At 40.1% G+C, this 22,760-nt stretch overlaps 1 protein-coding gene across 2 annotated transcripts in view; it reads right to left on the minus strand.

The window, feature by feature from the left end:
- Positions 1–483: 483 nt before the first annotated feature.
- LOC100680152 (mitogen-activated protein kinase kinase kinase 4) overlaps positions 484–22,760 on the minus strand; it is a 30,347-nt gene continuing 8,070 nt past the window's right edge. For both annotated transcript variants that reach the window (XM_031928330.1, XM_031928329.1), the window contains exons 5-6: positions 803–1,186; positions 484–697 (exon numbers count right to left, since the gene is read on the minus strand). In XM_031928330.1, the coding sequence (XP_031784190.1) occupies positions 535–697; positions 803–1,186 (547 nt within the window). In that variant the 3' untranslated portion in view covers positions 484–534. The remainder of the gene's footprint in view (positions 698–802; positions 1,187–22,760) is intronic.

A 22,760-nucleotide genomic window follows, 5' to 3' on the forward strand; every position in this document is an offset into this window, starting at 1 on the left:
ACTTTGGATAGATAGAAAAGAGGGGAGGGATTCTCTCCAAAGTGTTTCGAGAATTCAGAGGCACTTTCTAGCCAGAGGGAGGAGGGGGACTTTCTCCAAAGTACAAATGGCACCATGGAGAGTAAACAATTTCAGCCTTGACCTCTCACTGGTACGGGTGAGGGGTCAAGGTCAGTTTTGTTTACTTTCTCCATGGTGCCTGGATACTACTTGCTACAATTAAATACGATTTCTACTGATTATGATTTTTAATCTCAAAACGATTATCTACTCAAATTGGTTGCAATCGTATTATTTGTTAATAACGATTAAGTACGACTAAAATCGAATATGATATCCATTATGAATGATATAATCATTTTAAATACGAAAACCTAAGATTAAGATTCCCAGATTCAATACGGTTATAGTTTTTTATTATCCGTTTTAATCGGTCATAGGTTTTAATAGGTTTAGCAGGGATAGTAATTTCTTACTAAATTGTTTTGGATGACTTTCTATATAAGCCAATGTACTTTAGTAAACCAACAATACTTAGTCTTGCTGCAAAAGTGGCGCTGATAGTAAATTGTTCACAGAACGAATACTCGAACGAATACAGCGTGCAGTATACGAAACGCGCAAGAGGAAAAGAAGAGCTATATCAGCTATAATTAGCACTTGGACATCTCGATCCGATTCACACCCCAAGGCGCGGCTAAAGATGTTTCACATGAAAAAAAAGTCATTAAACATATAGCTCAGAACCTAAATAAAAAAATCACAAATTATCTCTAAAAGTATTTTCATAGTATACATATACCCAAATGTACAATCCAATAAAGAGCAATCATCTAGTTTCTTATTTCGGTGAAGTAATGTCAGCAGTCTTCCCAAGATTATCAATTTAAGTCTATGATTTTTAGTCATGTTATACCAGAGACACATTGCTTTTATACGTCCAGTAAAATTTGAACTTCTATACATAGGATACTGCAGAGAAAATGCCTGCAATGATGGAAAGAGAGCTTCAGCAGCTTCAAGTCTTGTTAACAAATTTTCTACTTGTTTTAAAGCTTCAGATTGAGCACAAGTGCAGTCTTGGCAGTACATAGACAAACATCCACCACATAACTGTACATCAATTTTACCACCAGAAGAATTTAATTTGGATGTTTCATTAGTTAGCATTGTTGCAGCATCAAATCTGTAAAATGCCAAAACTTGTATTTAATTGACTGATCTATACATGTCTACCATGGTTTATTATAACAAATATTAATTATAACTACTAGGAGGGTACCCCCACCCCCTACCCTGCTCGCTTCGCTTGTCAACCCCCATTTGTAAATTTTAGTGATTGTTATAATCTGATATATTTTGATATATTGTTATATTCTGTTTCACGTATATTAATTGTTTAAAAAAATGGAGGGATACCATTAGATTATGATCTTTGTGTTTATCCAAAAAATCCTCCGAAAGAAGTAGGTCTAACTTTCCTTACGGATATATAGGAGGGAATCCTATATTTAAACAAAATCAAAATAATGATAAAAATTTATTTCCATTACAATATTACTCGTATCGATTAGCTTATAGGCCAATGTCAAAATTTAACGCTATTTTATATTGTGGAAGATCAAGTGGCCCGGTAGCACCACGAAGGCGAGTTTGAGAAGCAGACGAAGCTTTGGCGCCTGCGACACTATTTACTTCTATATTGGTATCCGAGATTTTACTTTTAAGAAAAACGATACTTTCCGTAATTGTTTCTAAATAATTTTTATATATTATTACATTCGTGTGCGAATCAGTGATTTTTAATAGAAGTTGTCAAAAAAACGCTGTCATTTATATAATATAAACAATCTTGTATTTGATTTGCTCAAATCATTATCTTTTTCTCCAGTGTAAAAGGACGGTGAAGTTATCCGCCTCCAGTGTGAAAGGACGGTGAACTTAGCTGCGCATAAAAAATGATAGGGAATTGCTTTTCCACCTTTTTTACATATCCTCACATTCCTCATATCATTGCGGGGTTACATACAAAAAAATATTACTGCGGCGTCCTATTCTAGGTAGTTCGCCCCGTGGTTTTTGGTGTCTAGGTGTAAAAATCATTTGAACGCGGTGTCTAGGTGTACAGGGTGGCCGATGACGAGGTCTAGGTGAAGCGCTCCGTGGTTTTTGGTGTCTAGGAGTGAAAGTCATTCAAGAGCAATGTCTAGGTGTACAGGGTGGCCGATGACGACGTCTCGGTAGTTCGCCCCGTGGTTTTTGGTGTCTAGGTGTAAAAATCATTTGAACGCTGTGTCTAGGTGTACAGGGTGGCCGATGACGAGGTCTAGGTGGTTTGCACCGTGGTTTTTGGTGTCTAGGTGTAGAAATAATTCAAAAGAGGTGTATATCAGAAGAATTAGTGATTTCATGTTAGTGATAAAAATGTTACAAAAAAGCTGTGGTCAAAGGGTTAAAGATGCTTATATTTTATTTTTACGACGTCGAATATGAAATACTCAAAAAAATTACAAAAAGGATTAAAATCTAAAAAAAAATAACTTTTGAAAAAGTAAAAGGTTAGGCGAGTTTGATATATTCCGCAACGAAATTACAGATAGAAAAGAACTGAGATCAATTAAAGAAAGTTTATTATATTTAATCGTAATTAAGCGAGGAATAACTCTCAAGATAATTACTACGTAACTTGCATGCCCATTATTGTACTTATGGTGTTTGTATGACGTTTTAATACATAAAAAGAAAATTTCAGTTGTCCACCAATAAACTAAGTGAAACGGGCATGGCAAGTTACGTAGTAATTATCTTGAGAGTTGCTCCTTGCTTCATTACGATTAAATATGATAAACTTGACTTTGTTTGATTGATCTCAGTTCTTTTCTATCTGTAATTTCGTTGCGTAATATATCAAACTGTAGACTCAATTTTTTTAGATATAATACAATAAAATTACCTGTAGAATGTTACCAAGGCCTTGAAGATCATGTATAGAAAAATGCTTTCAACAATAATAAAAACTAGCAGCAGATGCCACGCTCGCTCGGTTGTATATCGATGACGATCGCGTGTGTGTGTGACTGTGTGTGTGTGTGTATGTGTGTGTGTATATATATATATATATATCTTCCTATATTATATAGTCATTTTGGCAAGACTCCCCCCCACCACCACCCCCCCCCCACCACCCCGCCTGGCCCCCCCACCAAATAACATGACTGCTCTCTGCGTTATCGGGCTTGAGACCGTCATACTTTCACAACGCTATTGCGTAGTAAAATAAGGCCGCATAAACAGTCCAATTAAATACAAATTTATAACATATTATGATTAAATAGATTTAAATTGGATAATATTAAATAGAATTAAGGTTTAGGTTAAGGTAAGAAGTATCAGTTCCAAGAGAACCAGATATTGAAGATCTCTAATTTTATTTAAGTTATAAGATTAAAGTTAATTATTAATAACGTGTAAATAAGTTAGGGAATAATTGAGTTCAAAGAACTCAAAGAACCATCAGAAAGTATAATCATTATAGATGATTCACTGATTGAATAAACAACAAAATGGACAAGATAAGCGAGATCAAAGACCTCGATGAATTTTCAGGTAATATGAGTAGTCAGACAGAACTAGAGAGACAGAATAAAGAGACAGTTTTCCAAATAATTTAATTTTCAGGATCACCTCACGTCTCCCAATGGCGCGCAACTCGAAAAGTCTATCATTTTATAGATGCCTTTTGCGGCACAAAGATTTAAACATTAAGAACATTAAAAAAAATTAAAATTAATTTAAAAAAAAATATATATATAAATTCAAATGATGAATTTCAAGCGTCAGAAAACTTCAAAAACTAGCTAAAACTATTTTAAATGCCATTAATAGTAGAAGTTCAATGTTAAACAATACTTTTACTTCCAGTAACAGGTTTTCTTATACAATAAGATCGATCATTTTCAACCATCCAGAACATAATTATCAGTTCATGAAAATAAAATTTTGAAGATAAAATCACACAGAAACTACAATAGGGGGTTGGCGAGCGAAGCGAGCAGGGGGGCGGAGCCCCACTAGTATATATATATATATATATAAGCTTATTTACAGGCCTCACATCTATGTATAAGCGTTATTTTCAGCCTCACTTTCTATGTATAAGAACTACGTCCAGACCTTATCAATTGCTTAGTCAGGCCTTAAAAATTAATTAGAGAAAAAGATTTTACGCTGTAAAACTTAAATCTAATAGTCAAGATAATGGAAACATTTAAGTTAACTATCTTGTGTATTAATAATCCGGAATATAACCAAATTTCAAAAACATATGATTATTAATTAACTTTTTAATAATATGGTGTAACCGGATTATACCGACTTTATTACACCAACCATGCGTGGTCATTATTAAGTGCAAACGCTTATTAGAAGCTAAGTGCAAAACGATGAACGTAGCAATAATTGGCTGTAGGTGGATAAATTCCGGAGTATGCAGAAAAAAGTTAATATTACAATGTCAAAGGTCAATAAAACGGATAATGGAGAATTCTTCCAGTGAATTCTAAATAGAGCAAAGTCACCTGATCATAGCAACTTTGCGACTAAACAACTGCGCGGCAGCACGAATCAAAGCAAAGTCTTATTAATTGATTAGTGAACAAGATTTTACGGTGTAAAACTTGAATCTAATAGTTAAAATGATGAAAACATTTAAGTTAACTATCTTGTGTATTAATAATCCGGAATATAACGACATTTTGAAATCATATTATTGCTAGCCAACATTTTAGTAATATGGTGTGACCGGATTATACCGACTTTATTATACCAACTATGCGTAGTCATCAATAAGTGCAAACGCTTATCAGAAGCTTAGTGCGAAACGATAAAAGTAGCAATTTATGGCTGTAGGCAATAAATTCTGGGGTATGCAGAGAAACGTTAATATTATAATATCAGCGCTTGATAAACTGGATATTGAAGAATTTTGTTTGTGAATTCTAAATAAAGCGAAGTCACCTGATCATGGCAACTTTGCAAAATAACAACTGCGCGGCTTCACCAATCAAAACAAAATCTTCTCAATTGCTACGTGAGAAATATTAAATAAAGAAAAACATAAATCTAATATTTGAGATAATGGAGACATTTAAGTTAACTATCTTGTGTATTAATAATCCGAATATAACGACATTTTAAAATCATATTATTGCTAGTCAACATTTTAATAATATGGTGTTACCGAAATATACCGACTTTATTATACCAGCTATGTGTGGTCTTCAATAAGTGCAAACGCTTATTAGAAGCTTAGTGCGAAACGATGAACGTAGCAATTCATGGCTGTAGGCAATAAATTCTGGAAAAGACTGCATTAATTCGTGAAAACGCACAGCTACTGTAAAGTCGTTATAATCCGGTTTTTGTTACACCTGTTAGATAACCTAATTGTCTATTAATAATCATGCCTACTGAAGAGAGATAACTCAATTTTCTATGATATATATTGCTTACTTGAGCGATGATTTACTGCGTAAAATATTTCATACTAAACTATTGAAAAGATTGCATAAATTCGTGAATACGTGTAGCTACTGTGAAGTCGTTATAATTCTGTTTTCGTCACACAAGATAGATAACCCAATTATCTATTAATTACCTTGCCTACTAATGTCATAATTTGCTGCGTAAAATATTTCATACTAAACTATTGAAAAGAATGCATGAATTCGTGAAAACGCGCAGCTACTGTAATGTCGGTATAATCCGGTCTTTGTTACACAAGATAAATAACCCATTTATCCATTGATTACCTTGCTTATTAATATAATAATTTGCTGCGTAAAATATTTTATACTAAACTATTGGAAAGACTGCATTCATTCGTGAAAACGCACAGCTACTGTAAAGTCGGTATAATCCGGATTTCATTATACAAGACAGATAACTCAATCGTCTATAAAGTATTTTGACTTTGAGAGCCATTCTTGGCTGCGTAAAATATAAGACACGAAACTATTGAATAGACTTTATTAATTCGTAAAAATGCGCTGCTACAGTAATGTCATTATAATCCGGTCTTCGTTACACAAGATAGATAACCTAATTGTCTAATAATTATCTTGACTACGAGAGCCATGCTTTTTTGCATATAATATTTCTTACTGAACTATTGAAAAGACTGCATGAATTCGTGAAAACGCGCAGCTACTGTAATGTCGGTATAATCCGGTCTTTGTTACACAAGATAAATAACCCATTTATCCATTGATTATCTTGCTTATTAATATAATAATTTGCTGCGTAAAATATTTTATACTAAACTATTGGAAAGACTGCATTCATTCGTGAAAACGCACAGCTACTGTAAAGTCGGTATAATCCGGATTTCATTATACAAGACAGATAACTCAATCGTCTATAAAGTATTTTGACTTTGAGAGCCATTCTTGGCTGCGTAAAATATAAAACACGAAACTATTGAAAAGCCTGCATTAATTCGCGAAAACGCGCAGCTACAGTAATGTCGTTATAATCCGGTTTTTGTTACACAAGATAGAAAACCTGATTTTTCATTACCTAGTGTATTGAGTTCTAATAAATTTTCCCATTATTTTGAAAACTAGAGACATTATTACTGCGCATTGAAAACTATTGAAAAGCCTTTGCTCTTATTCGTGGAAACGCGCAGTAAATGTACAGTTATTCCAATCCGGTTACTTTGGCGTTGATCTTGTAATGTCGTTATTTTCCGATTTTCGATACCCGAGATACATATTAACGATTAAGTTTTTTTAATCTAGTCTAATGGAGCCATGATACTTTTTGCAACCTTTTTTACTACATTTTTGAAGTCTTTGTATTAATTCGTCAATACGTGCAGTTGTAGTTGTTTTTTTTGTTTTTATTTGGTACTTTATATACTCTTTCGAAAATTCATAGATAAAGATGTGTTCTTATAGTGTTGTCATTATCCGGTTTGCAATACTAAAGATATTTAATTCAAATTTTTTCAACGTGTAATGTTTACAGCATTCTCTTGGTGATCATGATTCGGTTTGTGGTTCACACTCATCATGCTGTAAAACTACATTTGTTTGTATTATCCAGTTTATTATTTAACTTACAAATGTTTCCTTAAATTTAAATGTTTTAGTTTGACTGAACGTAGCGCGTATGTAGGTATTGTTTGGAGGCCCGGAAATAACAGATGAAGTCTGGAAGCAACTCTTATCTATAGAGAAGTTCCGGGCATGCCCGGAAATAACGCTTTTTTATATATATATATATATAGACACACACACACACACACACACACAGGGTGTTTCATTTTAATCCGACCACGACAAAAAACCATGGAAAAACTAATTTTAACGAAAAATGACCTTAACAAAAGTTGAAGGGGGTAAAGGGGGCCATCGAATGACACAAACACCTACGACCTTGAACTCGATTTTCAAGGTCATTTGAGGGTCATTGTATTTTTTTAACGGGAACCCCTATTTTTGACCTCGGAATACGGAGCAGCGGAAAAAATTACGTCGGAAATGACATTTCAAGTTTGCCTTAGTGACCTTGAGAAGGTCAATTCAAGGTCAAATAAGAAGTATCAGCCTAAGATTGTTTTCCTTTCAATTTTTTCGTAGAATTATCATTTTGTTATTGTAATAAACATTAAGAGAATAATTGACTTAAAATGTGATTATGCTTTGCTGACTTCAAAGCCATTTTGTAAGGTCAAAAGTGCAAAAATGCAATATCAAATGTTATGTGGAGTCCATATTTATATCCTAACTTTAGTGTTGCCCAGGAACAACGACGTGAACGTAATAGGATTGTGTTCCCTTTGGGGTGCTTGATTAGCCCTTTCGTGCACATAAGAGTTACAGCTATGGTGCGGGGAAACTGTTTATATTTCATAGGGTCCCGAGCCGCGCTGAATCCGAATCCGAGGTCAGATTTTGAAAATTCAAGATGGCGGATCCAATATGGCGCATACGGTCTTAGTTGTAGCACATACCGTCGGCAATGCAAGAAAGATCTTCTACACATTCATAGTAGACCTTCCATGCACCTTTTCACAAATGCCCTGAGCATTTTTTAGATGTTCACTAATGAATGCCGTGCTGATTCATTACTTTGAATAAATATTCATTTCAGTTTTTTGAAAAAATTCAATTCAGCGATTAGTAGGCGTCAAAAATTTGCAAGAACACTGATTTCATCTTATGATGTAATTTTCATGCTCAGAATAACTTTCTCCCTGTGAATTTATTCCGATCCTTCTAATTTGATTTTGTTCATAGTATTGGATAATTACGCTTCTCGTCAACTCGACTGAATAACTATAATACGCATTTTGCTCAGACTATTGTATAACATTTATCTTCGTTTTCTCCAATTCGTCTTACGGTTATTGGATAACAAATTTACAAAGCTTGTTTAGCAACGCATTTTCAATATTCAGTGTCAAGTGCAATCCTCGGGATTTTCATAACGTTTCAATATTTTTGTAACGAATGACGAGTGTCAGTGTTGCAATTAAGATTATCAATTGATCAAATTGAGTTCTTATCGAAAAAAAAAACTTAGAATATATTTTCATAAACATGGCCAAGAGAGCCCGTAGCAAAAAAGACAATCTTCCAGTCAATCCCGAAGAGTCGGATTTTAGTTCAGATAAATCCACTGACGATGCAGATGAATGTGATTCATCAGAATTGGATGAAAATGATGACAGTGATTCTTTGAATTTAAAATGGACTCAAAATGTAGGCAATTTTGGTGTAGATTGGGACTTTTTTGATTCATCTTCAACTATCAACATACTTTCAATACCGAAGAAAAATGTCGAATCATTTTTATTTTCTCAAATTTTCACGACTTCGCTTTTAGACAGTGTAGTAACTGAGACTAATAAATATGCATTTCAAAAAAAGAGTAAGAATTGGCATGATACGAATAACGAAGAAGTTTCAGCTCTCTTAGGAATGTGGCTTCTGATGGGTATTCACAAATTGCCAAGAGTAAGAAATTATTGGAGTTCAGATCCATTTCTCAAAGTTGATTGTGTTGCAAATATTATGCCTTATACTCGATTTTCTAAACTGACGGAAATGATACATTTTAATGATAATGATTCTATGCTCCCAAGAACTGACCCTAACTACGACAAGCTCCACAAAATCAGACCGTTGATCGATCATATCAACCAAACAAGTAATAAGAGTTATAACACCTCAAAGACCGTTTCTGTAGATGAGTCAATGATCCCCTTCTCGGGACGGTCCTCTTTTATTCAGTACATGCCAATGAATCCAATAAAACGAGGGTTCAAAGTCTGGTGTTTGGCTGACTCATCTACAGGTTACGTGGTCAAATCTGAGGTCTATACTGGAAAAGCAAGAGATGGGTCGAAAAATCCACTTGGAGAACGTGTAGTTCTGAACTTAGTATCGAATATTCTGGGGGTTGGATATTTGGTAGCTTTCGATAACTTTTTCACTTCCGTCAACTTGGTTGAAGAGCTTCTTGATAAAGGCATCTACTCAGTTGGAACAGTTCGAAACAACAGGAAAGGGTTGCCAGAAATGATGAAAGCAAAGGAGAAAATGAAAAGAGGAGATTTCAATTATAGAATCAAAAAAGGTATTTCTGCGATCAAATGGATGGACAGGAAACCAGTCACAGTGTTGACGTCAGCTTTCAATCCTACGGAAACTGTCGAGATCACTCGGAAACTGAAAGATGAATCTCGGCTTCCTATATTTTGTCCAATTACGATCCAGGCTTATAACAAAATAATGGGTGGTGTAGATAGGTTTGATCAATTGAGGGAAGTATATATGATAGAAAGAAGATCTAAAAAATGGTGGCATTCAATAATGTATTATTATATAGATATGGCTATAGTCAATTGTTATATTCTATACAAATGTTATAAGGAAGGTGAGTGTGAAGATCAATTAGCATTTAGAATACAGCTAGCGAAACAATTGATTGGTGATTACAACGGCAGAAAAAGATTCAGAGATTCGAAATAATATGAATATATCCAAGTTATTTTGAGTATACTCAAATTGACGTCAATCTCTGAATCTTTTTCTAACACTAATTAAAAAAACGAAGGGAAGAAATCTAAAAATTATCAAAAAAATCAAATAAAATACACAAAAAAATATAAAAATTTCAAAAACTACAAAAAAAAAAGAACTCATCAAAGTCCGAACTCCAACCTTCACGTGGTGTTGAGTGTAAGTAAGTGAAATCATCACTGAAACTAATAGAGTTAAGGCTATGCAGCTGACGATTCAATTGAACCTCAGCCTGACCAGTGATATGAGAATTCCTATCTCCTACCTCATATAATTTTCGAAAAATCTCAGATAGAAATGTATTCCTGTTTTCGTTTTTTCGACACAGAGTACAGTATAATTATTCGTTCCTCAAAATCTCGATTTTTTTACTTTCCCGTTCGCCATATTGGATCCGCCATCTTGAATTTTCAAAATCTGACCTCGGATTCGGATTCAGCGCGGCACGGGACCCCTTAGAGCATAACCAGTTTCCTACTCATGTGACTGCAACGCTTATGTGCACGAACGGAATAGACGGTAAATAAGTCTGCGTTATTTTCAAAGTTTATGAATTTTTTACTCAAGAACTAAGAGAGATATCGAAAAAATACCAAGAACAGTTTCTATTTGTGTTTTCACGTAGAATACGAAAAAAAATTTTGTTTTTCAAAATCTCGATTTTTTGACATTCCCGTCCGCCATATTGGATCCGCCATCTTAAATTTTCAAAATCTGACCTCGGATTCGGATTCAGCGTGGCTCGGGACCCTATGAAATATAAACAGTTTCCCCGCACCATAGCTGTAACGCTTATGTGCACGAAAGGGTTAGAGTGAGTCTGCCCAAAGACACCACCATTTTTTTAAAGATGATTTTTCATGTTGAATTTTCTCGCGACTCATTGTTGAAATAGACAATTTTTCTAATAAGAGATCTCTGTTCATATGAATTTATCCTCTACTCATTGTTACTTACACTTAGTATTCAATAGTTTACTAGTTATTGAATAGTTATTGATTAGCCAAACTAATCAAATATCATTTGTTTAACATTTTCTCTTTTTCATTCATTGACCTTTATTTTTTCTATTAAAATTTATTACTCATCGAAAGCTATCTAATTTGTTCAGTTTGGTAAAAACAAAATTTTTTATTGAACTTGTTCTAAATTTTTAACAATTGCTGATTATCCAGCCGCTGAAAGGGTTGATATTTTATTGATTCTTGGTGAATCTAGACGTAATTATCGACAAGCTGCAGCCTTGTATCGAATTCGATATCCCGATAGAAGACATCCAAGTCATACAACCATTCGTGAGATTTACCGTAGAGCTCAACAAGGGCAACTAGCACGGGTTAGAGAACGTCGTAATTACAACGAAGATGATCTTCGTGTAATGGTCGTTTTAGCAATGGTTCATTTCAATCCCCACGTTAGTACCCGTGAAATTCAAAGGCAAAGTGGTATACCTATGGCTACTGCTTGGAGAATACTGAGAAGTCAACGTTATCATCCATATCATATTACTTTGACTCAGGATCTCACACCTGCTGATATGAGGTTAAGGCTACAGTTTTGCCAATGGGCACGACAAATGATTGCTAATGATCGTCACTTTTTTCAATACGTAATGTTTTCTGATGAAGCAAAATTTAAAAGCAATGGAGAGCTTAACCGACACAACTGTCATTATTGGTCGAATGTTAATCCGCATTAGTACAGGCAGATAGATAACCAAAATCGTTGGAGTCAAGGTGAGAGGCAAGGGGACTCACTCTAATTAAGCACCCCGAAAAGTGAGAGGCAAGGGGACTCACTCTAATCAAGCACCCCAAAGGGAACACAATCCTATTACGTCCACTTCGTTGTTCCTGGGTAACGCTAAAGTTAGGATATAAATATGGACTTCACATAACATTTGATATTGCATTTTTGCACTTTTGACCTTACAAAATGGCTTTAAACTCAGCAAAGCATAATCACATTTTAAGTTAATTATTCTCTTAATGTTTATTACAATAACAAAATGATAATTCTACGAAAAAATTGAAAGGAAAACAATCTTAGGCTGATACTTCTTATTTGACCTTGAATTGACCTTCTCAAGGTCACTAAGGCAAACTTGAAATGTCATTTCCGACGTAATTTTTTCCGCTGCTCCGTATTCCGAGGTCAAAAATAGGGGTTCCCGTTAAAAAAATACAATGACCTGCAAATGACCTTGAAAATCGAGTTCAAGGTCATAGGTGTTGGTGTCATTAGATGGCCTCTTTTCTCCCTTCAACTTTTGTCAAGGTCATCTTTCGACATCAGTAAAATAAAACCAGACAAACAGCTGTTTAGCAGATTTTTTGTTATTTGATCTTGAATTGACCTTCTCAAGGTCACCAAAGTAAACTTAAAATATCCTTTGCGACGTAATTTTTTCCGCTCTATCCGATTCCAAGGCCTAAAATAGAGGTTCCTATTTAAAAAAATTACAATTACCCTCAAATGACCTTGAAAATCGAGTTCAAGGTCATAGGTGTTTGTGTCATTCGCTGGCCCCCTTTACCCCCTTCAACTTTTGTTCAGGTCATTTTTCGTTAAAATTAGTTTTTCCGTAGTTTTTTGTCGTGGTCGGATTAAAATGAAACACCTTGTATATTCCGAGTTTTCCTATTTACTCGGTCGACGGCCGAAACGTGTCACTCCTCGTCCTTGCGACCGTTGACTGTGCCGGGAGTAGCGTGGGCTGGGGTAGGTGTGAAGGCGTCCCTCCAGGTACCTGAAGCCTCGACATCAACGGCATGGCCAAGACCATCTCCACGTCGTCGCTCAAGCCAGCCTATCTGGAGGCAGCCGAAATTCCAGCAGTGCCAGCACTTCCAGCAGCCGCACAGGTACCTCCAACAGCCGCGCCAGACGCGCAGGCACCTCCAGCAGCCGTGCCATCAGCGCAAACACCACCAGCAGTCACGCGTCCAGCGCAGGCATGACCAGCAACCGCGCGCCAAGCGCAGGCACGACTAGCAGCCACGCCATCGGCGCAGGCACAACCAGCACCCGTGCACGCCGCGCAATCATTGGCCAAGGCAGGGCCTTCGATACAGAGGGATCCAGCGCCAGCACCATCTGCACCGACCCATCGAGCGCCAGTGCCCTGGCGCCTTTAACGTCTCCTCTGCAGCCATGCCCCGACGCCACATTCCTCCACAGGCAAAGGTAAACCGTTTCATTCCGGACGCAGGTCACGTTCGGCACTGGCGGGGGAGTAGCTGTGGCGGTTCTAGCTGAGCAGCATCGGCACTAGCGCAAGTAGACGCCCCATCCCAGGCCCGACTTCACGTAGCAAGTCTGGCCGCCATCTTAGCTGAGAGCGTCACCAGGCCGACGCCACGCCGTGGCAAACGGGTAGCGCACACGTCATACAGAAGGGGGTTACGCGCGGGGGTTACAGCTGGTCTTGGACCTAAGACGCAGAATCGAGGGAGGCAAGAGCAACGTCAGCCCGATCATCAGCTGCAGATGTAAAGACATCCCCGGACGCATCAGCCTAGCCACTTCCGCCCGAATAGCACACGTCTCAATTCTATCCCGGTCCAGCTGAGAGTCCAGGCGCACGAATCTATTATCAATACCGGTCAAGGACTCTCTGATACTTGTGTAGTTTCCCTGCAGCTACCTCTTCAACTCTTCAGATCTGTCGTCCGATACCACAGTCCGGGCGAGGGCAGGGATTGCAACTGCTAACTCAGATGTTCCAACGGTAACCGACACCAGGACCAAAGCATGAACACCTGACCTATTGACAACCATTGGTGTAGTGAAAACGGAGATTGAAGGTCCGAAACATAGATTTACAGACCACCTTGTCAAAGTCGTCACTACACTTAACAAAACCCGCCAACCCAGCACATTTATCGTGGAAACGATGGTTGCAATTTATATAGTTAATGTCACCTTGTCCAAAACTATCACAGTCCTCTAAGTCGCAGCCGGCGCAGCGACTCAATCTAGGCATACGCTTCGTAACGAGATAATCGTCAATTGGCATAACTCGACCGTCGAAAGAACCCGCGGATGAGAAGCTACCGTTCAGAGACATTGCTCTCTATACTACTGCATTTTACTCCAGACAAATTAAGTAAACACAAGCCCGTCCTCAAACGGAGCGCTGCACACCACGAAACTTTCACAACAACAAACACAGTACAGCAGATCGAAAAAGTTCTCCAGTGCGCAACAACGGCTCGACACCTAGAGCAAGACACAAGAGGCGTGAGAGATTGATTGATTGAATGCTGATTTATTTCTGGCAAGGCCCAGCAGGACCGTATGCCAGAGTGCATAATAATGTACGTAGTTATTGTAACAAAATTTATAATATATAACGCAATAACAAAGTAATTTTTGGTGGTGCAATATGCTCAGCTAAGTTATTTTTGCTTTTTTGTTGTGCAAAATACGAAGCAATATAATGACGTGGCTTTCACAGATAGAGACTGAGATTAGTTAGAATAATATGAATAAAGTATAAGGAAATAACTAACGCAGCATAACAAAATAATACGCATAATACATAAGTATGGTATTGGACAGTTTAATACATCCGGTTTGCACACTAGGAATGACTAAGACGCAGTGGATTACACTAGGAATTCAATAAGTAATTGAATGAAGCATCTTTGAAAGAAGCGATTGACGGTTTGATTCTAATGGTGCATGGGATAGAATCCCATAATCGCATCGCTTGCATACTAAAACCTTTAGAAAAAGTTGTGGTCGTAGCCATAGGTATATTAAAACTAGACGGATTATTCCTTTACGAACGACGAATGCTCTCACTTGGGTGCAAAAAAACGCTGTTAAATACGGTGGCTTAGAAGTCGTTAATATTTGGTATAGTATCACAGCCAAAAAATACTTTCGTTGCTTTTCTGGAATAAGCCAATTTATCTTGGCGATATACGGGGTCAACCGAGCGTCACGAGGTAGCCGGAAAATAAATATAATTAGTACATTAAGTAGCCGAGCTAATTTTAGGTCTAGGAATCCAGTGAGATCACAGTAGACGGTGCAAGCGTAGTCGAAATGGGGAAGGATTAATGCTGCTACGAGCTGCTTCTTGAGGCTACTTGATAGATAATATGTCCTAAAGCGCAGGTGATTTGGAACACCATGAACACGTGAACAAATAGAATAAATATGGCTGTTCCAGGATAGATCTTCAGTAAGTTTTACGCCTAGATTTTTCGTTGATTTACTGAATGGGATAGTAGTACCATTTACAGTCAACTGTGGCAATATAGCTGTATATATCCGCATAAGGTTTTGTACAGATCCAAAAATAAAGCCCTGGGTTTTCTGAGTATTCAACTCTAAACCATTATTGCAGGCCCAGGCTGAGACCTGGTTTGCGTCCTGTGTCAGACGGGCGATGCAATCGGGTAGATCAGCTAGCTTGCATTGAAAGTAAATTTGGAAGTAATCAGCGAATAGCAGACACGAGTTAGAACAATGAAGTAATGTGTTTACTATTGAGTTTACAAATATTAGAAACGCAACAGGACCAGGATTTGAGCCTTGAGGAATACCTGACATAAGATCAAGGAATTCAGTTGAAACACCATTTGTGTCAATGATAGCTTGCGAGCGGCCAGATAAATAAGAAAGAAATCATTTGATAGTTTTGTCTGGAAAATTCAAGTATCTCATTTTTCTGAGGAGAACAGCATGGCTTATAGAGTCAAATGCTTTCCTAAAATCAAATAGGACTAGGATTGTGACAAGGCCTTTTTCAATTTCCAAGTCTTATATCGCATTTCTGAACTGTGCTACTCTTCGCGGCAAATCATGAGTTGTGCTAGTTTTCGTTTGAAAATTTGAACTGTGCTAGTCTTTGTACAGAGCGACGATATTATGTATGCACCATGTCTATGTGACTTAAACACAGGCTCACAGACAAGAGCATGCCCGTGCGATATACATACATTAACTGGGTTCAAAACGGACCTGGCGCCCAAAAAATACTGGCTGATTCTGCATGTGAAAAGGATAAAAAAGGTATCTATAATTTTGTTGTAAACATAATAGCTTTGTTATTAGTGTACCGAACCGATACACCGAAGCCACGTCAGCCTAATCATTATTGTAACGAAATCGCGTATATATTCTTGTGATTTGTTAACCGCGTTAGTTTGAACAATTTTACTTGTAAAGGCGAAGTATTTTTAACGAGACGCATAATTGATTTCTGTTTGAGCCGGGATTTAACAAGTGATTCCAAATGCTATTGTTTAATTAGGAAATATATTTTATTATTGTTAAGAATATAAAAGCAGACTCTTTTTTTGCCTCTTTCCCCTATCCAGATCCTGGAACCGACTGACTATCCAGTCTCTTGGGGAAAGATAAACCGTTACAGTAACAAGCTTATCAAATATTTTGGTAAAGTGAGGCAAGTTGAGTTGGAGATGCAACTACATAGCAGAGGGGATGCGAAGTTGCTACTGATGCATAGAATTTATTTAATTCAATTGCACTAAATCTATTCAAGGGCAAGTTCAAAGGTTTGACTATTCCAACCTTAGAGAGAAATAGCCTAGAGAGAGAGGGGGGGGGGAACACTTCACCTGGCTGCGATACTCGCGAGACACGGCACGCCAGACCGCTACAGCAGCAAGCCACAGCAGCTAGAGCACAGCGCGGCAACGCTCGGACATTGTCGAGGCGGGGAGGAGAAACAAGATGGCGGGCGCTCTACTCCTAGCCAGCAATGCTCTGGGCTGCCAACTCGCTGATAATGATGATCCCGACGATAGTACGGAAAGTACTAGGATGCACAGCCTGAATGAGAACTCGTCTCAGGACGCCCGGCGCTGCTGCTTCCGCCGATCACACACTACGTCAACACGAGGCTCACAGAGGCGAGAGCGAAATCCTCAAATATCCGCGAGATCACAACTAAACACCCACTAAATTATGTATGCGCGGACTCGGGGAACACTCAGGAAGGTGATTGTTGATTTATTTCTGAAGATAAATAAAGAAAACCCCTAAAAACAAACAATGAACTCTTTAAAAGCAGCTAAGAAAAAGCTTGTGTTGTGCTTTGTAGAAGCTTTTACACTTTAATAAACAATTTTTCTTGGTTATAAATTTTTAACAAAAGAATTGCGAATCGAATTTGAAGAATACACAAAGGCAGAGCAATGATTTTCTCAATAGGCGCTATCGTTCTTTATTGCATTCTACATGTTAAATCGAGCAATCTAATAGTAGTAATCGAGGACAATAATAAATATAATAATAGAGGGGCACTAATTGAAGGACATTAATTGAGAGACAAAATTTATGAACCAGTGGCGGCAGCGATGGCGAAGTTTTCGTATAATAGAATAAAATCGCAAGAGGTATGGGATCGTAGTGTTGGACACCGGGATCGGCGTCTCTAGTCGGTTCTCCAGGGTGATCGGCACATGATACACCGCTTCGTTCTTCGTGTTGAACAGGATCGAGAGCACCGCGTCGCATCCGGCAACTGTCCACAGAAGCAGCAGCAGATACGCATTTTTCGGCTGCATTTTCAAAAGTCTTTGAAGAATGCAAGAGGTCGAGTCGCTCGCCGGGTGATATGGCCCAGATACTGCTAAACGCTCTCGCGCGCGCTCGTTGATGTGACGTCCTGCGACGTATTGCATTTAAGCAATATCAACGGAATCGTTACGAAGCCGAAATCTGACGACTCAGATTAATAAGTAGATCAGCGAGGTTAATAAGTATCCCCTGTATACGCCGAGCGACCAGTTGTAATTATACACTCGATCTGGACTCTTGTACGACGCTCCTATCCGTCGACAAGAGTTATCCGGGCTTAAGTCGCGATCCCGATACCTATAGAACTTTATCTTGAATAAATCGTGAAGGTCAATCAACTACAAGTGTTTTTCTATTGAATATATCCATCCTGTATAAGCCTGACTACGGAACAGCAGCAGAGTTTCCAGCCCTAGCAGTTAAACCCAAGTAAGTAAAATTCAATAATTAATTATAGATCGGAATTGTGACTTAACAGTGTAATAGCTTAATGCCGAGCATACCCGGACGGGAAAAATGAAGCAATGTTTTTAGTTGAGCTCGCATCAATATTGCTGGAAAACGACGCTTCCGCTGCAATTTGTGGACCATTGCGCTGAATTAGTCGCTTTCTGTTTGTTTTTTGTGTTACGTAATGTATTGTACTTGTCTCGACTCGACGAGATGTGATTACAGCTACAGTACGTTCACAAAAACAGATGCCGGAGCGGTATGCAAAAACAAAAAGAAATGATGTAATCGAATACGAAAATATGATAGATTATGGAATGCGCCCTGTTGAAAATCACAAATCAAAATCGATTGAAATTTAATCTACTTTAATCGACACCGTACAAACTCTACACAAAAATAACCCTACACGCTACACAAAATAATTCTACACAGGAAATAACTGCACGGAAAAATTCTACACAGATATTTACTGCACGGAAATTCCCTACACACATTTTCGGTAATTTTACTACACCGCAAAACTCTACACAATTATATAATCTACTGTTATACATTGTTGACAACAATAGGTTATACGATTGTGTAGAGTTTTGCGGTGTAGTAAAATTACCGAAAATGTGTGTAGGAGATTTACGTGAATTAAATATCGGTGTACAATTTTTCCGTGCAGTTATTTCCTGTGTAGAATTATTTTGTGTAGAGTTTGTACTGTGTCCTTTAATCATTTAAATACAACTGTTTAATACACGATTCCACTTTTGTTAAAGCAGAAATAACGCGGCATTTATGCTTAAATTTTGCCGAGAGGCTCGATGGTGAGTAAAAATTCGTAGTGTGTAGGTGAATTTGTTAGTGTAGAAATTCAATAGTGGTTTTTTTTTACGTTCGCGGACGCGTGGTAAGACTAGACCTCACCACTATAGAGGCGCTGGAACAAAAGAGCAAGAACCCGCGGGAGCGGTGGTTTTGTAGCGGCCTTGACCCACATGAAGGGGGTGCGTAGCCAGCATGGCTCGCAGGGGTCTCCGGTTATTAAATTGATGCCTAACGCGCGCGAGATTCAAACGGCGTCAACATCCTCCCGCCTCGTTGAATAGTAGCGACGCCACGTCTAGCTAGTTGAAACGAAAAATGACAGCAACGAGGATTTATTAATATTTAAGGTTTAACGCATAGCGACCGGGTAAATGTGAGTGTTCGAGTGTACTGTGTTAGAGTAATTGATGTGTGTACAGCCCAATGTTCATCTAGAAAAATCTTCAGTGCTGCCGCCCGCCGTCGTAGTTGCCACTCTGGCAAAGCCGTCCGGACCTCGATGCAGGGTCCCAATGCGAGCTAGAGGCCACTTGAGCCGGGATACCAGAGCAGACCCAACGTGGAGACGACGTCATTGCCGTCGAGATGGAGGTCCGTAATAGCCATAGTCTCTACACCATGGAGCAGCGTGGGGTAGTTTGCAGCCCACTTACACAGTTGCATTCCTGCTGTGGCCAGAATGCGTTCTATCTCTTGTTTGGCGGCCAGGGCGAGCTCGACCGTCTCTGCCCCAAAGAGGAAGTCGTCGACGTACACGTTTTCTTCAAGGATTTGAACGCCCAGAGGAAATGCGGTCCTTTTGTCGTTCGCCAGTTGACGCAGCACCTGTAGAGAGAGGAACGGAGCGCAGGCGGTTCCGTAGGTGACCGTTAGTAACTAGAAATCTTGAACCGGCTGCTCCGGTGATTCTCTGCAGAGAATCCGTTGCCAAGTGCAATCATCCTCGTGCACTCGTATCTGCCTAAACATTTTGACTATGTCAGCGGTAAACACGAAGCGATGGTGGCGCTAGCGAGTGATGATCGTGGTAATAGCCAGTTGTAGTTTTGGACCGGCGTGAAGGAAGGCGTTAAGTGTCTCGCCGAATACCACCCTCAATTTACGGCCGATGACTGCGTGATGCGGCAGGTAGCAGTTGTCGTCGTGCGTGGGCTTGGGTACGCGTTCCATGTACCACATCTCTTTGTACTCCCACATAAAGGTCAAGTACGCTCGCTGATGCTCGGTGTCTCTTGCTAAACGTCTTTCCCCTGACAGTAGGCGGCAAAGTGTGTCGAAAATCCGGGGTGACAGGGGTGCTGCGAAATGGCAGCCTCACGACATAGCGCCCGGTTTTGTCTCTCGAGTGCGTGAGCTGACGCTCGCACTCCTCTTCCTATGGGGTTAACGGGTTGGACATGGTGACCCCCTCTACTTCCCAGAAGCGTCTTAGCTGATCGGCCGTGGAGGTGCCAGTGAAAAAACACCGGAGTGTCGGATGCGATGAGCTGGCCCCCTCGACTGTTGGTTCGGTCAGTGTCCAGCCTAGTCTGGTCTGTTAAGCCACAGGAACATTGGGTACCCCTTGCGTAGGCCTTCGAGGATCAAAGCTGGGTAGAAGTTGCCTCCCAATATATAGTCGATAAGTCAGGATCGGCCATGACCAGTCCTTCTAGACAAACTGTGTGACAAGGCAGCATGGCAGAGAGGCGAGGCAGGATTACAGCTGAAAATATAATACACAAGGAAGTGTTTCGTTTGGAGCTGAGAGAGAGAGAGAGAGAGAGAGAGAGAGAGAGAGAGAGAGAAGGGCTGAAGTCGAGGAAGTGGCAGTAATTTCTCCCGTCACCCCAGTCACTGTTGTGTGGTATGATGTGCGTGAGAGACTCAGAGCTTAAGCAGCCTTCTTCGAAACAAAAGAGCCTTCAGGGGTCAATGAGGGCCCGAACCTCCAGTACGTAGCCCTCCCTTAATTGCAGTAACACTCGGGCAGTCCCCAAGATTGTGGTACGTCCCAAAGAAGTAGAATGCGAGTTGATTTGGTTTGATCCTACCTTGGAGAGACCTGGAGTCGGTCCAGGTGGTGGAAATTCACCCTTTGGTGGCGGTGAGCTGCTGTCTGAAGCTCCCTCCGGGTGTAACACTGAGTGGTGTGGCTCTTGGCAGTGTCGACAACGGCTCCTGTACGGGCCCATAGCTGATGTGTGGTCAGATCGCAGGTAATTGCGACACAACCTGGCATTTTCCACCAGTTCCAATCTCTTAGCCTGACCTTTCTGCAATAGCGTGGAACAGTAGCCTATGTAATGGTCAACCTTGCATATGGCGCAGGGTGGCCCCCTGTTGGGAGTCTTCTTGGAAGACGGCGTGCTGGTCAGGTTTGCTATAACAGTTTTAGACCGTGAGACAGGTTGTTTTAAGCTTTGAGAATTGGAGTTCGCCCGCCTGGAGCGTTGCTGCTGCTGATGATCATTCCAATGTGCAGCGTTCAGGAACTTGGTGCGATTCTCCAACAAACTAGTTAGCGTTTTGAAGGTGGGGAACGTGCAAACCCCCTCTAGAGACTTCTCCCAAACCTCTCGTGTCTCTGGGTCCCGGCGAAAGACTATAAGCTGCACCAGTCAGTCGTCCCAGGTCTCTACCGGTCGCTTCAGGTTCTTTAGTAACCTGATACACTGGTTACTAGTGTCCATGAGGCGAGTGATCTCAGCCACAGACTTGCCAGCAGCCGGAGGCATGCTCAAGAGCTTATTCGATTGGACTGTCAAGCGTAGTCGCTAATTGCTGTATCTGCTCTTGAGGGTCTTCCAGGCTACCTCAATGTTTCACCCCATGATGGTCATGTTTTCTATTCGTCGATGGGCCTCTCCCTCCAGGCAGCTTACCAGGTGCTGCAGCTTAAGCACTGGTGTCAGCGTGGGCGAATCCTTGACCATGGACGTGAAGGACTCCTTGAAGGACTCCCAATCATCTTGTTTGCCAGTGAACTTTGGCAGCGCCAGCTTGGGAAGAGAAGAGTCTGTAGTCGACACCCTAATGTGTGAGCCCTAAGTGTCATTGATAGGCTGCCCCAGCGTGGAGTTCCTCGATCGGCGTAGCCAGTCTGGAGGACATCTCCACCTTGCTGTCGAGGTAGTCCTGCTCGATCTCTGAAAAATAATCATTTAAGAAGTAGTCGCCCACGACGAGCTCCTCATAGTACGCGTAGAGCTGCTGGTATTTCTCGAAGAAGGTGTGCCAGTAGTTTTCCAGCTGCAACAGGTGGTTCTTCACTACGTCAGCTGTGGCCAGCTCCATGCCCAGCTTGTTGAGGTTCGTCAGGCACAGTTTTATGGCATTGTCGGATGCCCTTTGGGAGGCCAGGAGTCCCGTCCAAGCATGCTTTTCTGCCATAATAGAGCGGTAAGCCAAGCCAAAAGCAAATACTACCTCTACTGCAGTAGCCACAAACTAGCGACACAGCTAAAGGGGAAATTGTCGAGTACTTATCCTCTCCCAAAGTCCTGTACAAGCAGCAAGGCAGTCTCGTCTCCAGCAATGTCCTCAGCAACAACAAAAGGAACCTTGAAGGTTAAGTCACCGCTAACAAACGGCGGCGTGGTGAGACAGCACTAGCCGGTGTCGAGCGCAATAACTCGGCGTGCGCAAAGCGCGTAGAGCACGTGCAAAAAGGTGGCGCTGCTCGGCGCGAAAGTTCAAATTTGGATTTTCGAACGCCAACTTTCTGCAGCCTGGGCGGAAGTTTGGCGCGAAGGTCGTCCTGGCCTTGACGAAATCGCAACTTCTCTGTGACATTTATCTCGTCTAGATGCAGGTTTTGTGGTGGCGGGATTCCAGCCAGGGAGATCACCGCGCTTTTCA

The sequence above is a fragment of the Nasonia vitripennis genome (assembly GCF_009193385.2).
Source record: "Nasonia vitripennis strain AsymCx chromosome 4 unlocalized genomic scaffold, Nvit_psr_1.1 chr4_random0006, whole genome shotgun sequence".
Classification (NCBI taxonomy): domain Eukaryota; kingdom Metazoa; phylum Arthropoda; class Insecta; order Hymenoptera; family Pteromalidae; genus Nasonia; species Nasonia vitripennis.